Source organism: Meles meles, chromosome 9 (genome assembly GCF_922984935.1).
Source record: "Meles meles chromosome 9, mMelMel3.1 paternal haplotype, whole genome shotgun sequence".
NCBI classification, from domain to species: domain Eukaryota; kingdom Metazoa; phylum Chordata; class Mammalia; order Carnivora; family Mustelidae; genus Meles; species Meles meles.
This window is the reverse complement of record NC_060074.1, coordinates 45,880,776-45,893,968: the sequence shown is the minus strand read 5'-3', so window position 1 is coordinate 45,893,968 and position 13,193 is coordinate 45,880,776. Positions and strand designations below refer to the sequence as shown.

Genomic DNA, 13,193 nt, shown 5'->3' with positions numbered 1-13,193 from the left:
TCTCCTGCCCAGCCCTGCTGGAACTTGTCCAGTTAAGCTGTTTCTAAGAATCCACTTTCAGCTACAAAGTCCTTCCTTTTCCAAAATTTGTTTCTGCCCCTTTTCTGTGTATTTACCTCTCCACAGGACTCTTCTCTTCTCTGGCTCGCCTCCTGAACTGAGCACCTGCTCTACCTGACAGATGCATTTAGGGCTCAGGACTGGCTGTGCCTCCCACGCTGATACGTGGCATTTTCCTTGCTTCTCATTTCCAAGCGTTTCCTGATTGCCAGTGACCCGTGATCAGTGGGTTTAATTTCCAGCCTCAAGGTCTCAAATTCTCATTTGTGCCCTGTTTCTAATGGATGGCGCCATGCGGAGAGCGGGTGTGGTGGCCTTGTATGTGGGTGAGCATGGTCCGCCTGCGTGGACATCCGCGTGGGTTGGAGGAGCGCACCTCCTCTTCCCCATTCACACTCCTCCGTCCCTCAGCCGGGCTGGCCCGTGGTGCCCTCACGTGGTTTTCTCTGCTAATTTCTGTCTGCTGTCCGTAAGGAACATGTGCCACTCTCTCCTCCCATGGCGTGTCTGGCCACGTCCGTCAGCCAATGTTCACTTCCCGCGTGTTAAGCAGTTTTATCAAATGTGCACAAACTTTAAGTCATCACATCCTTTTATGAATTGATGTGTTTGCCACCGTGTAGAGCTGTCCTTTACATCCAGCTATGGGTTTCCGCTTCTGCACATTGTGTGGGAAGCCCCCTGAGTCCTGCCGCCTCCCACCTCTCACAGACGCCGCCTTTGTGGGCCACGCCAGGCTGGGTCTCACCACGGCTTCGCTCACCAGTCCACTGGTGGCCCGCTAAGTGGAGACTCTGGACCTTACAGTGGGGCTGGTAGCGGCTTGTTTTTTGTGGCTTTGTTTTTTTCAGACTCATTTCTACATCTCGCTCTCTGCTGTGTTGGTCCCTTTTCTGCCTTTTCCCCACATGACTGAGAATCCCCCACATTCCATCCGCTCCCCCTGGGGGGAAGATACACAGCTGCTTTGCGGTTTCCCAGGGGCGATCCTTCCAGGTGGTAACACGTGTGCATGATGCAGTCAGTGGCCTCTTCCCTCCCCATACCACCTGGACCCACGAGGGTCCACAGACCAGACACAGCACGCCCCCTCTGGACGTGCCTTCACCAAAATGTTACCTGGTTGCTGGAGACTGACCTGTGCTGGCCGGTGTCCTGTGTGTTCTGCTGGGCAGCCCCTACCCCGGCCCCTCCTGGGCTGTGCGTGTGGCCCCTGACTAGCCTCTCCCCATCCTTCCTTCCTTCCCCCCTTCCTTTCTACCTTCCTTCCTTCCCTCCTTCCTATTTGCTTTCTTGACACCATTACTGTTTCATGTGGTCCCTGCATCTGTGGCTTTTCCTGTATTCCTGACACGTTCTTTGCCCATCATTCCTCCCTGCATCTCAGACCGTCACCCTGGCTCACTGTGGCCTCCAGCACACCCCATACGTTCCTAGGAGAGGGACACCAGTGTCAAGGTGTCAAGCTCCCCTATTTGGTTGTCTTTATTCAAGTTGTGATTTTACCCTCATTCTTTTTTTTTCTTAAGTAGGCTCCACACCCAGCACAGAGCCCAACATGGGGCTTGAACTCAAGACCCTGAGATCATGACCTGAGTTGAGATTAAGGGTCAGACACCTAACAGTCTGAGCCACCTGGGTGCCCCCTGCCCTCGTTCTTGACCAATAGGGCCCACAGTTGTGGTCAATGGACGTATTCTTTCTGGATGCCCTGAGGTGGCCGCACACCGTCCTTCTGTTCTCTGCCGCACGGGAGCTGGTGGCTAGTGAGCTGTGTCCCTCTGCAGACCGTTTGCTCTCTGTTCATCTCCGGTGCTCTGCAGCCTCGCTCTGATGCCCCTATGGCATGGGAGTCTCCTGTGATGCTTCCTGCTCGGGTCTGCCCCCCACCCACTGGGACACGCAGACCCTTCCCCTCGGCCTGCTCCCTGTGTCACTGGTGCACTCAGAGTCCTTTTTTCGGCCATTGCTTCCAGGTTAGCAATGTTCTCCTCAGCTGATAGGCGTTTCCAGTTTCTGCTGTTGTGTCTTTTTACAAGTTCTGTTTGGCTCTCTTTCAAATCTTCCAGTTCCATTCAGTAATCCTACATTAGTCTATTATTTTTAATACATACTAAATATGCTTCATAGTTTAAAACTGATCAGTTCAATAACCACGGTCTTTGAGGATCCAAATCTGAGTTTTTTCACCAGACTTTTTTTTTTTTTTTAAGATTTTTATTTTTTTGAAAGATAGAGATTACAAGTAGGCAGAGAGGCAGGCAGAGAGAGAGAGAGAGGAGGAAGCAGGCTCCCAGCCAAGCAGAGAGCCCGATGCGGGGCTTGATCCCAGGACCCTGGGATCATGACCTGAGCCGAATGCAGAGGCTTTAACCCGCTGAGCCACCCAGGCGCCCCTTCACCAGACTTTTAACTCTGGGTATAGCTTTAGACCTAGAGGAGCATGGCAGTACTGTCACCAAGCTCCCGCAGGCCCTCGGACATTTTTCTCTCGGTGGTGCCTGGCCTTGGTGGAGCCTTTATCCCATCCTGGGAGCCAGCCCTGGCCCGGCACTGCTAAGCCAAACTATGCCCAGATTTCACTCACCTTCCCATGACTGCCCTCACCGCGTCAGGGTCCCCATCCGGGACCCCACTGTGCGTCCAGCCGTCCATGTCCTAATTCCCCTCTGGGCTGTGGTGACCTCCCAGGCTTCCCTTGGTTGTCATTTTTGAAATACTGACGATTTTCAGCGAAGAACGCTGGTCAGGTTCTCTGTGGACTGTCCTTCAGTGTCTGTCTGTCTCGTTTTTCAAGGTGCTCAGCCCCACCTCTTGGAGTAGGCCTGGGGACACGGATTATGTGTAGTTCTTCGAGAACCATGTGTGTCTCCTCCCTGTTAGGTATCCAGACCCTGCTGTTTGTCAGCGCGACTCTTAGACATTTCATGCTGATTTACAGCCCAGAACCGTGCTGTGGTCTCTTCCCCACCAGTCCTCCTGTGTGTCCCTTTAGCCCACCCGTCACCATCCCGAATGCTCCCTCCATCCCTGATACTGCGGGATGCACCAGGCTCTTCCTAAATTCTCCTGTCCCAGCCTCAGGAAGACCAAGCCCGGTTCCTTTACTGGAGGGTGGTGTTGGAGACCTTGCTGGTTTCTCCTGAGCCCAGACCATGCTGGCGGACATCTGTGTTTGTTGGATGATGGTTCTGAGTGTGGACTCAGGCATCTTGGAACTGAAGTGGGAACACCAGTCAGCAGCCTTGCAAGGAGGCCACGGTTGCTCTGTGGGCTCCAGCCCCTCCACTTATAGCAGATGAACCATGGAGACCGTGTCCGGCACTTCCCTTCTCTGCAGAGCGCAGGCTAAGAGCCTCCCTGCCGGGTGTCTCTGTGGGCACGTTGTCTGCGTGAGCCTAGCTCATCCCTGGGGGTGCTGTGGTCACTCCCGTGCAGGCCTGCACAGCCCCTGGCCTGTCCCAAAATGTGTGATGGCCCCGGGGAGGCTCCAGCTTCCTTCTGGAACCCAGCAGATCTCTCTCAGTGTTGTAGGCTTGTCTGATTATTTAAAGTTTTTTTTTTAAAAGATTTTATTTATTTATTTGACAGAGAGAGATCACAAGTAGACAGAGAGGCAGGCAGAGAGAGAGAGAGGGAAGCAGGCTCCCCGCTGAGCAGAGAGCCCGATGTGGGACTCGATCCCAGGACCCTGAGATCATGACCTGAGCCAAAGGCAGCGGCTTAACCCACTGAGCCACCCAGGCGCCCGTGATTATTTAAAGTTTTTAAAATTATTTTTGTGTTTTCATGAGTGTTTCACCAAGTGAGCCTAGTGGTCCTGTTGAGGACACCGCGGTGTGCCCTGTGGGCCTCTGGTTGACTCCTTATTGTCAACCTTATTGTCCTCTGTGGTCTACACTGGAGGGAACACTGGGAGCACAGGTTCCCCTCGGAGAGACTCTACTCACTGTCTTCTTTCTTTCATCTTTTCCCCATTTGGGGAAAGAAAACCGTCAATGGGATGTTCAGGGTTTCTTATTGTAAGACTACAGGTGTGAAAGTGGTATTTCCAGAAAGTGGTCATTATTTCCCCCTCTTGCGCGGTGGTGTAGGTGGTATCTCCAATAAGCCCCAGGCAGACAGCCTTCTGTGCCAGCCGGCTCCTGGATGCGGTGTCTGCCTGCACGGGTGTTCATGAATATGCCTGATGGTCCCTGAAAACAATACCTCAAAGAAAAGAAATCAACTTCTGTTTCAAAAAAAAAAATTATAGTAAATAGCAAAGCCACATTTAGCTTTTTTTTCTTCTCTGTCCACAAATACACTTGCGAAGCTGACTTTGAGTGTCCCATCCCAGTACACACGGGGATTGGATGGACAGCCTTTCCATTCGCTGTGTATTTATACATTTTTTCCTAGCTTGATCCTCTCCCAGAGAAGGTCTTACAGCAGAGACCCAACGCTAATGCTGTCCGGTCCATGGAGAAAGTCATTGAAATCCACAGTGAGTTGCCTGGGCCTCTGGGGGGCGTGGGATGACCCAGGTCACAGAGACTGTCCTGTAGGTGGGTCTGCCCTGTGGCCCCGCCAGCCTCCCCACTCAGAAAGCTCAGATCTGAGACAACAGCAAGCAGCAGGTTCCGGTCTGGGCACCCCTGCCCGTGCCCCTCATACTGCCCCCCCTCCACCCCCGCCGACCCCTACCCCATCCCAGGTGCCCCTGCCGCAGGGAGGACTGGGCTGTGCCAGCTGCCTCTCCCAGGTGCTCGGTTTTTGTGCGCTGCGAGCCAGGGGAGGCTCTGTAATGCTGCTTCTGCCCCCCAGGCCAGTACTGGCGCTCCCTGCCGCGCCTCTGCTCCACGGTGGGCCACTCTCTGGTAGAGGCCCAGAAGTGCGAGAACGAGGAAGCAGAGACCGTCACCGCCATGGCCTCGCTGTCCGTGGGCGTGAAGCCCGCTGAGAAGAGGTGAGCATCTCAGCCCTACAGCGGGGCCACCCTCCACCGACAGCCCGGCGAGGGACGGAGGGACAGAGGGCAGGGGTCCCAGCCGTAGATGCCACCGTCACGGCCACCTCTCTCCAGTGGGAAGGCCCATGGAAACTCTGGAGGAGCCTTCACTCTGGAACGGGGGTGGCGGGAAGAGCAGGCAGGGCTGTGGGGAGCGGGGGGCCCCCGGCTTCTTGGCCCTAACCCCGCGGGCTCTCTGTCTCTGTTGTGCTGGGCGTCGCCGCAGACCTGACGAGGAGCCCATGGAAGAGGAGCCACCCCTGTAGCCTCCCGTGGAGCTGCGGGCCTCTTGTTTGTCTGTCCCCGTCTGGAAGCTCCGCCGAGAAAGCTCCTGTTTCTGTGCGGCCTGCCCGCGCCCTCTGCCCAAGGCTGGAGCAGCGGCGGGAGGCCCCCGGGGGCTCCCCAGCGGGCGGCCCTGTACGGCCCCGGGACCCCCGCGACGCCGGGCTCTCGGCTCCCCCGACGGAGGCCGCGGAGGAAGGAAGCCTGTGGCGGCTCGCGGCAGAGCTGCCCACTTCGTGGCCGTGAGGGAAGGAAAACGAAAATCAAAGATCTAATAATACAAAACAGACTCGATGAAAACTGGTGCTTACCATTGATTATTACCCACAATTCCACAGTCTCTGTGTAAACCACTCAACGCATCCTGTAGCTTCTTTTTTTGTTTGAGGGAACGTTTTCTTGGGCTCCGGTGGCGTCCGGGAGCCGCAGCGGCGCGCAGGGGGGTCTGCGACAGCGGTGGAGTAGGGGTAGGGGGGGACGGGCGGACATGCGTGCCAGGGCCACGCCGGACACACGCAGACGCGGGAGCCTGCGGGAACCGGCTCGGGTATCCCCGAGCCGTCGGAAGATGCGAGTTTGTGCCTTTTTTTTATTGCTCTGATGGATTTTTGTGGCTGGGTTTTCTGACGTCTGAGGAACAATGCCTTAAGAAAAAATAAACAGCAGGAATTGGGGGGACAGTTTCCTGTGGCTGCGTGCTGGCCCGGGGCAGGGATGGGGGCTTCAGGGCCGCCGGCCTGCAGGCCCGGTTTGGTTAAGTGCTGTTTAAGAGAAAGGGAGGTCGTTCCAGCAAAGTGGCAAATACTGTTGGGGGTTTTGAAGTCCAACAAATTTTAAATGAATCCAAAGTGTTCTCTTCTCATACATCATATAACAAACAATTGAGCATCTCCATTTGGTTGTGAAGCATGTCCTAGGCACACTTCCAGTGTTATGATCGGAATGCTTTTTATGAAAAGCAAGTAGCATGAAGTATTGCTTAAATTTTAGGTATAAATAAATATATATATGTATAATATATATTCCATGTATTCCAAGCTAAGAAACTTGATTCTTATGAAATCTTGATAAAATATTTATAATGCATTTATAGAAAAAGTATATATATATAATAAATGCAGATCATAAAGGTCCCTGGCGAATGAATGACTTGTGAATTAGACATCAAGGTGCTTATGGAAAGGGATCTCGTTTGAAACTCATGTATTTTTGAACCCCAGACTGGACAACTTTCAGATCGCCAACACGTTCGCCACTGGGCAACTAGCCAGCCGGTGTGTGCTCTCCTTCCGCTCTCTTCGGACAGGACCCCTCCCGCTCCGAGCCTCTGTGCACATATGTACCTAATGAGTTTTTATAGCAAAGAATATAAATTTGCTGTTGATTTTTGTATGAATTTTTCACAAAGAGATCCTGAATAAGCATTGTTTTGTGAATTTTACATTTTTTCTCACCATTTAGCAGTTTCCTGAATGGTAACAATGTCTAAACTTTCTTTCTTTCTTTCTAAATCCTTGCTTGTACATTCTTTTTTTTTACTTTTTAAAGGTTTTTTTTTTCTTTTTATTATTTTCATCTTTGTTTATTTTTGTACAGTGAGCAGTGTTGTGCAGCAGCCGTTTTCAGAAAGCGAGCTCAAGGGAGTCAGGAGATGTACGGTCTCCACGGTGACGCCAGCGGGGCATCCATCCCGGCTCTGTCACCACGGCTGCATCCAGACCAGGGGCTCCTCTTCCCTCCACATCGGTCATATTACAAGGGGTGCTGTGTCCTCCCCTCCACCGTGCTGTGGGCAGGGTCGCTCGCCAGACACCACAGGCCATCAGCACTTGTGAAACTCCTGTTTCAGCTTCTCTGACTGCATTGTCAGGACAGCATTTTGAATTCAGTTTTCCAAAGACCTTTTCAAGCATGTCAGCAATGCATGGGGCCCGCGCAAGGCCCACACCTGTGAGGGGTTGTCGCCGCCGTAGCCGCACGGCCGGGGTCCTGGCTGGAAGCAGCAGGCCCCGGGTTTTGAAGCCTTGTGGCTGCAGGGAGGCGAGGGGCCCCTGCTGCCTGGCGAGCTTGCGGGGACAGCACGGAGTCCCCCTCTCCGCGCTTTCTCTCGTTGACAGTAACTGACCGTCACTTTTTACTGGTAACTTAGTTTCCAGCACTTGAAGCCGCCAGTTTCATTCCAAAGCATGTTCCAAGTTTGGGCACAGCACTCCCATGGGAGGGAACCCCAAGCCACGTTTCTGAGTCTGGTTGCGTTCACAGGGTAGCTTCTGAAGAAGACGCTGATGCAGCCGGACTTCTGGCCAAACGAGTCCAAATTCTTGGGTTGGCTTGGTCATTGGGTACTGGTGGTCAGACCCAGACAGCGGTTCCAGAGCAGGACCGAAGGGTCTGGGGGCCCCATGTGGCTTTCTCCTCCCGCCGACCTAGCTCGGCTCCGATGCCCACCCTGGCAGGGGGCCCCGGTGTCTGGGAGCCAACTCGGCCAGCTCCACACGGCCCACAGGACCCCTGCCACCTGCTGGCCGTGACTTGTAGGGAGAAAGAGGTCATCTCACGCTTTTTACGGGTGGTGGGGTGAGTCGGCTGTCCATGGTGGGCTCACTCCCGGTCTCTGTCGGAGAGGCCTGGCCGGGGCACCGGCTGCGTTTGCCACGGCACTCCAGCACCACAGACGCGCTTCAAGCATTACCGTGTAGCCTTTTCTTTTCTTTGAAGACACACTCAGCCCTTCCCCACAGCTGCCAGACAGCGCAGGGCCTGCCCTAGTGTCTGCGGGACCCCGCGTCAGGGAGGGTGCCTCACCCCTCCCCTCTCCGGCCCTTGCACCTTTAGCCTTTTTCTTCCTTTGCAAAGGCCTCGGGGGCACCGGCCAGGGGTCAGCGAGCGAGCACTTTATGTCCCTTCGCGGGAAACCCCACAACGCTGCCGGGACGCGCGGCGCCCGCCCTTTTGGCTCCTGCCGCGCCATGACGTGCCCGAGCCCCACCAGCAGGCGGCCGCCAGCCCCTCGGCTCCCAAGGGCCACTTTGTCAGAGTGTTTCAGTTTTTCTCCACTTCTTTTAAGAGTCTGTTTCCAGAGGAAGGACCGTCGGGCGTTGCTCGGACACAAACCCGGCACCCGCGGCAGAGTTCATGGGTTTTACTTTTTGATCAGAACATTCCTTCTTTACTGGTCACAGCCATGTGCTCATTCCATTCTTTTTGTAGACTTTTGGGCCCACGTGTTTTATGGGCATTGATACATATATAAATATATATATAAACATATATGAATCTATTTTTTTAAGTTCCTACAGCTGGAGGTTGCATGGGCTGTATGACCGGCATGTCTTTATACTGAACACAGATTTTGCACGCCAAACTCGGCAGCTTTGGGGAGGAAGAAAAAAAAAATGCCTTTTTTGTTCCCCTCTCACGACATTTGCAGATACAAAAGATGGAAACTTTTCTGTAAAACCACACGAAACCTTGAAGGAGAGTTGGGGCTGGTTGGGGTGGGGAACGTTTGCGTCTTATTGAACTTATTCTTAAGAAATTGTACTTTTTATTGTAAGAAAACTAAAAAGGACTACTTACACATTTGTCATATTAAGAAGAAAAGTTTATCTAGCACTTGTGACATACCAATAATAGAGTTTATTGTATTTATGTGGCAACAGTGTTGTAGGGAAACGACACAGAATTCAGAGTGAACTGCCCGTCTCTCTTCAGCTGACTTGGAGGCATTTGTTCTCTGTTTTGTTTGCTTCCTTTGATCTTGCACAGGGCCCGGCCACCGGACCCCGATGGACGACCGGCCGGGCCGTGGCCCGAGAGCGCCCCTTTCCACACAGCTGTATTGACTTCTCGTTACTTTCCGGGGACGCGTGGCTAAGATCTCACTTACAGCCGCGCGGCCAGGACCTGGGGGCGCGCCTGGAGGAGGCCGCTCCTTCCCCACGCGGCTCGCGGCGCCCGGCGGGGTGAAGAGTCTCCAAGTGGAAGAGGGAGAAGGAGGACAACTTGTGTTTGTTTGGGTTTCCGGTGTGTGTGCGCCCTCGCGGAGGCGCGGTTTCCCAGTTTATGAGATCTTCATCGAACATACAGAAGGGGGCTGACCCTGTTCACCCAAGAGCTTCTCGCAGACCGGCCGCCACGCCGTGTCCCCCGGGCGCCTATGCGAGCTCCGCCTGGGGTCCGCCGCGCGGCCGGCCTCCTGTTTCTCCTGTAATGTAATCCGTTCTCTCGGATCGTCTGGACCTTCCAGCGGTTCTTTCTTTTGCTCAGTGGAGTTGGAGATTTTGTTCTCGATTTTCTCATTCTCGTTTTGTTGTGTGTGGGCGGGGTTTTCCCGACGACGGTGTCCTTCTCGACGGCCGACTCCATTCCACTTTCCCCGGAGTCCAGCGTTTTGTACCTCATCAGACAGCTTGTTGCTCTTGTGGTGTAAATAAAACAGCATCTCTGGTTTATGCCGTGTGCTCGCATCCTTGCTGCCTCTCGCCGGGCTGGGAACCCCTTGTTGCGGGAGGGCAATCACTGGAACCCACACGTGTAGCCCCTTGGGCCCAGACCCACGGTGCACCTGGCACTGTCTGCCCCGGCGGCTCCCGTGGGCAGCTCCTCACTTTAAGTATCCTTGCACTGTCTTCCCCAGAATACTCACAGCCTCCCCCTGGGGCGATTCTGCAAATCCCACCTCCGCTTCCAGGCCCCCAGCAGCACGCTGCCACCCACAAATGACTGCCCCCCCAGCAAAGCCACACCCCTTCCAGGTCCCCAGGCGCAAGGACGGGTCAGTGGGCATGGGGGTGTGGGGGGAGGCTTACTGGGACCATTCTCTCCCCCCCTCCACCCGTGGGTCCCGGCCCTTCACAGCGAGCTTCTCCATCTGCCCCGCCGGCCCCTTCATAAACCTGGTGCACAGCGACGTGGGGTCTCATGTCACCAGCCTGTGAGCTGGGCACAGGAACCCTGCGCGGCTCAGCGGGAGGCATCTGCCTCAGGGTCTTTCCCCAGGCGCCAGTCACGCTGTCAGCAGGGCTGGCATGGGGGACCCCCTTCCAAGCACACTTCCCCAGCGGTGGGCAGGCCTCCCTTGCTCACTACATGGGCCAGTCCTTGGGCCGCCTCACCCCCAGCCCCCAGGGCAGGGGAGACAGGGAGAGTGCACCCTGAACACAGCCCCGGGCCTTCGATGGCCTGCTGTCAGCGGGGAGGAGCCATCTCTCCGAAACAGTGTGCACTCAGGGAGCGAGGTGGCCATGGGCAACCACTCGGGGCGAAACCCGCACCTGGCCTGGCTGGGCTTAGTGGGGTTTTTTGCAGATCCCGGCAGCTTCGCCTTCAGAATGTGCCTGTAGTTCCCTCACCTCTCCCAGGCCTTGTCCCCCGGCCCCCCGCCCCGACCCCAGGGTCTCCGCAGCACGGGAGCTGGAGCTGGACGTGGGCCAGCACCCCCGCCGGGGTCAGGCTTCTCCTGCTGGAACGCAAGCTTTGAGCCTGTTACGGTCCCTCGTGTCCCCAGAGATAACAACACGCCAACAACTCCACAAATGGCTGGGGTGAGGGCCTCATTCCGCCCGGTCCTCCTCGCCATTCGGCCGACAGAGTTGGGAGGCAGAATAGATGTTGGCACCAGTCCCTCACCCCGCAAGGTTCAAGGACCTTCTCGCCCTGCAATTCTTCCCTCTTGTTCGTGGAAAAGTCGGACATAAGAGAGGTACAGAGAACAGCCCCCAGACCCCCGGACCCTCCACAGGCTTCATGGCCCTGAGCCCACCCCCAAGCCGCTCAGCCGGCACCCTCCGCAAGGGCTGCCACAGCCTCCCTCTGTGTGGGAGGAGATGCCCCTCGGGGACATGTGCTGTTCCCTTAAACTTGGCCTGACACCACATCTTGCCTCAAAAACTGGCAGCTCCTCACCTCCAATGCCCAGCCAGCGCCGAGATGGCCCCGGCTGCATCTACACTCGGTCTGAGCTCATCAGGATCCCAACCAAAGCCTCCCGCAGTACGGGCTGGACCTGTCCCTCCCGCCCCTGCCCGGTGGCCTCACCCCTGCCTCACTCCCTTTGCGACACCTCTGCAGCAGACACCTGCTGGCCTGAGGCCCCATGGCTCCTGCCCGTGCGGCGCAAGGGCTCGGGAGGCCCTCAGGGGCAGGCGTGCCCAAGGGGCAGCGTTTCGGGAAGGCTGGGGGCAGTGAGGCTCCTCGGTGTGTCCTCAGCATCAACAGGTGAGCGCGCGCTCCAGTGCTTCTAGAAAGCGAACACGGGCACGGCTACGGACTCAGATGGCCTTTCGTCACCACCCAGGTAAGAAACCGTCCCACCAAGAGCTAGGACGGTGGCAGTAGCACTCGCTCTAAATAAATACCACGAGGTTAACTCTAAAATCCCCTTCACGCTCATATTTAAGAGGAAGCCTCAGCTGACTGACCTGCCCAGCAGCCTCCCACGCGGAAGGGACGATGTCATGTGTTGCTCGGGGGGCTGGCAGCTTCTGGGGTGGTGCGCTGGGCAGGGCGCTGAGCACCTTCTGAGGAGGGGCACCAGGCGGGTTCCGACCCACACGTGGGTCAGGGTCTGTGCGCAGAAACCCAAAGGACTGCAGTGCTCTCAGTGTCCTAAAGCACGTCCGAGTCCTCAGATAACTGAGGATGTGAAGACGGAAGCCGGGACTTCCCGCTGGATTGTGTCATACTTGCAGGACTCACTGTCGTTATTTCTGGGTCCCATGGAACCCGCTGCCAGGGGTGCAGACTCCGTGGCTCTGCGTTGAGCTCCCACTGTGGTTTTGGGGTGTCCCATACCCCCGATGCAGTCTCCCTGTCAGCGCGAATCCAGTCCGTCTCTGAAGGCGCCGCTTCCCCAACTGCCCGTGGGGATGTGAGGAGGCCAGACTCCCGATCAAGGCCCCAGGGAAGTTAAGAGACCACTAGTCACGGGTGGCCACCCGCACGGCCAAGTGCGCGGCAGTCCAGCAGGGATCAATCAGCACCCACGAACATCCGCAGGACCTGAGGCCACTGCTGGGAGGGGCCGCACATGTCCCAGTCCTCAGAAAGTGTAAACCTGTCCAAAAGCTGTTACATATGTTCTACCCCCAGCTCCGTACACACACAGCTCGACAGACATGCGTCCTGAAAGACCAGGGAGGCCGCTGGACCAGAGTCTCCCAGAAGTCCTGCTCCTGCTGGCTGGGACCGTCTCTCATCCACCCTGGGGCCTTCTAGAACTGTCCAGAGCCTTCTCAAGGGCCTGCCCCAGCTCCTCAAGGACTCTAACCGGACTCCGGCCGCATCCTGGGCACAGGCAGCGCAGCGCCCCACCCCGGAAGCTACAGCCCCCCGAGCAACACATGACATCATCCCTTCCACGTGGGAGGCAGCCAGGGAGCTGGAGGTGGGTCCACGCTGTGGGTGAGCGGGCCAGTGGGTTTTGCAGGTCCTGTTTCTACAGAAGACAGAGAGTAGTTACTGAGAGACCGAGCATCGCCGCCACAGAAGCTAGGCACAGGAGGTATCTTGAGGCATGGGAACTTTCCAGGAGCTCAACCTACAAGACAGAGGCGTTCTTGGAAAGGTGTAAGGCATGGTACCACCCCGTTCTGCATGGGGACAGCCGACCGTGGGCAAGAGGCTCTCTCCCTCCCTGGAGTCCATGTGCGCTGTCCCCCAGATGATGTGACTCCTGTCGTCCTGAGAGACAGCCAAGTGCTCAGTCGTGTCAGAAAGGAGGTTGCTGAGTAACAGCACACCCCAAGCTGGGCTGGAGACGAGAGCGGTGCAGGATGAAGGCAGCCCCACTCTCACGGCAGGTTCTCTTTCACGGAGCAGCAGTGCCCATGGATGGCTTGGGGCTGAATCATCACAGAAA

At 56.2% G+C, this 13,193-nt stretch overlaps 1 protein-coding gene across 5 annotated transcripts in view; it reads left to right on the top strand.

The window, feature by feature from the left end:
- Nucleotides 1–9,786, top strand: part of HDAC4 (histone deacetylase 4) — a 290,774-nt gene extending 280,988 nt beyond the window's left edge. For all 5 annotated transcript variants that reach the window (XM_046018154.1, XM_046018153.1, XM_046018155.1 and 2 more), the window contains 3 exons: nucleotides 4,462–4,546; nucleotides 4,867–5,008; nucleotides 5,277–9,786. In XM_046018154.1, coding sequence (XP_045874110.1) covers nucleotides 4,462–4,546; nucleotides 4,867–5,008; nucleotides 5,277–5,316 — 267 coding nt within the window. In that variant the 3' untranslated portion in view covers nucleotides 5,317–9,786. The remainder of the gene's footprint in view (nucleotides 1–4,461; nucleotides 4,547–4,866; nucleotides 5,009–5,276) is intronic.
- The last annotated feature ends 3,407 nt before the right edge of the window (nucleotides 9,787–13,193 follow it).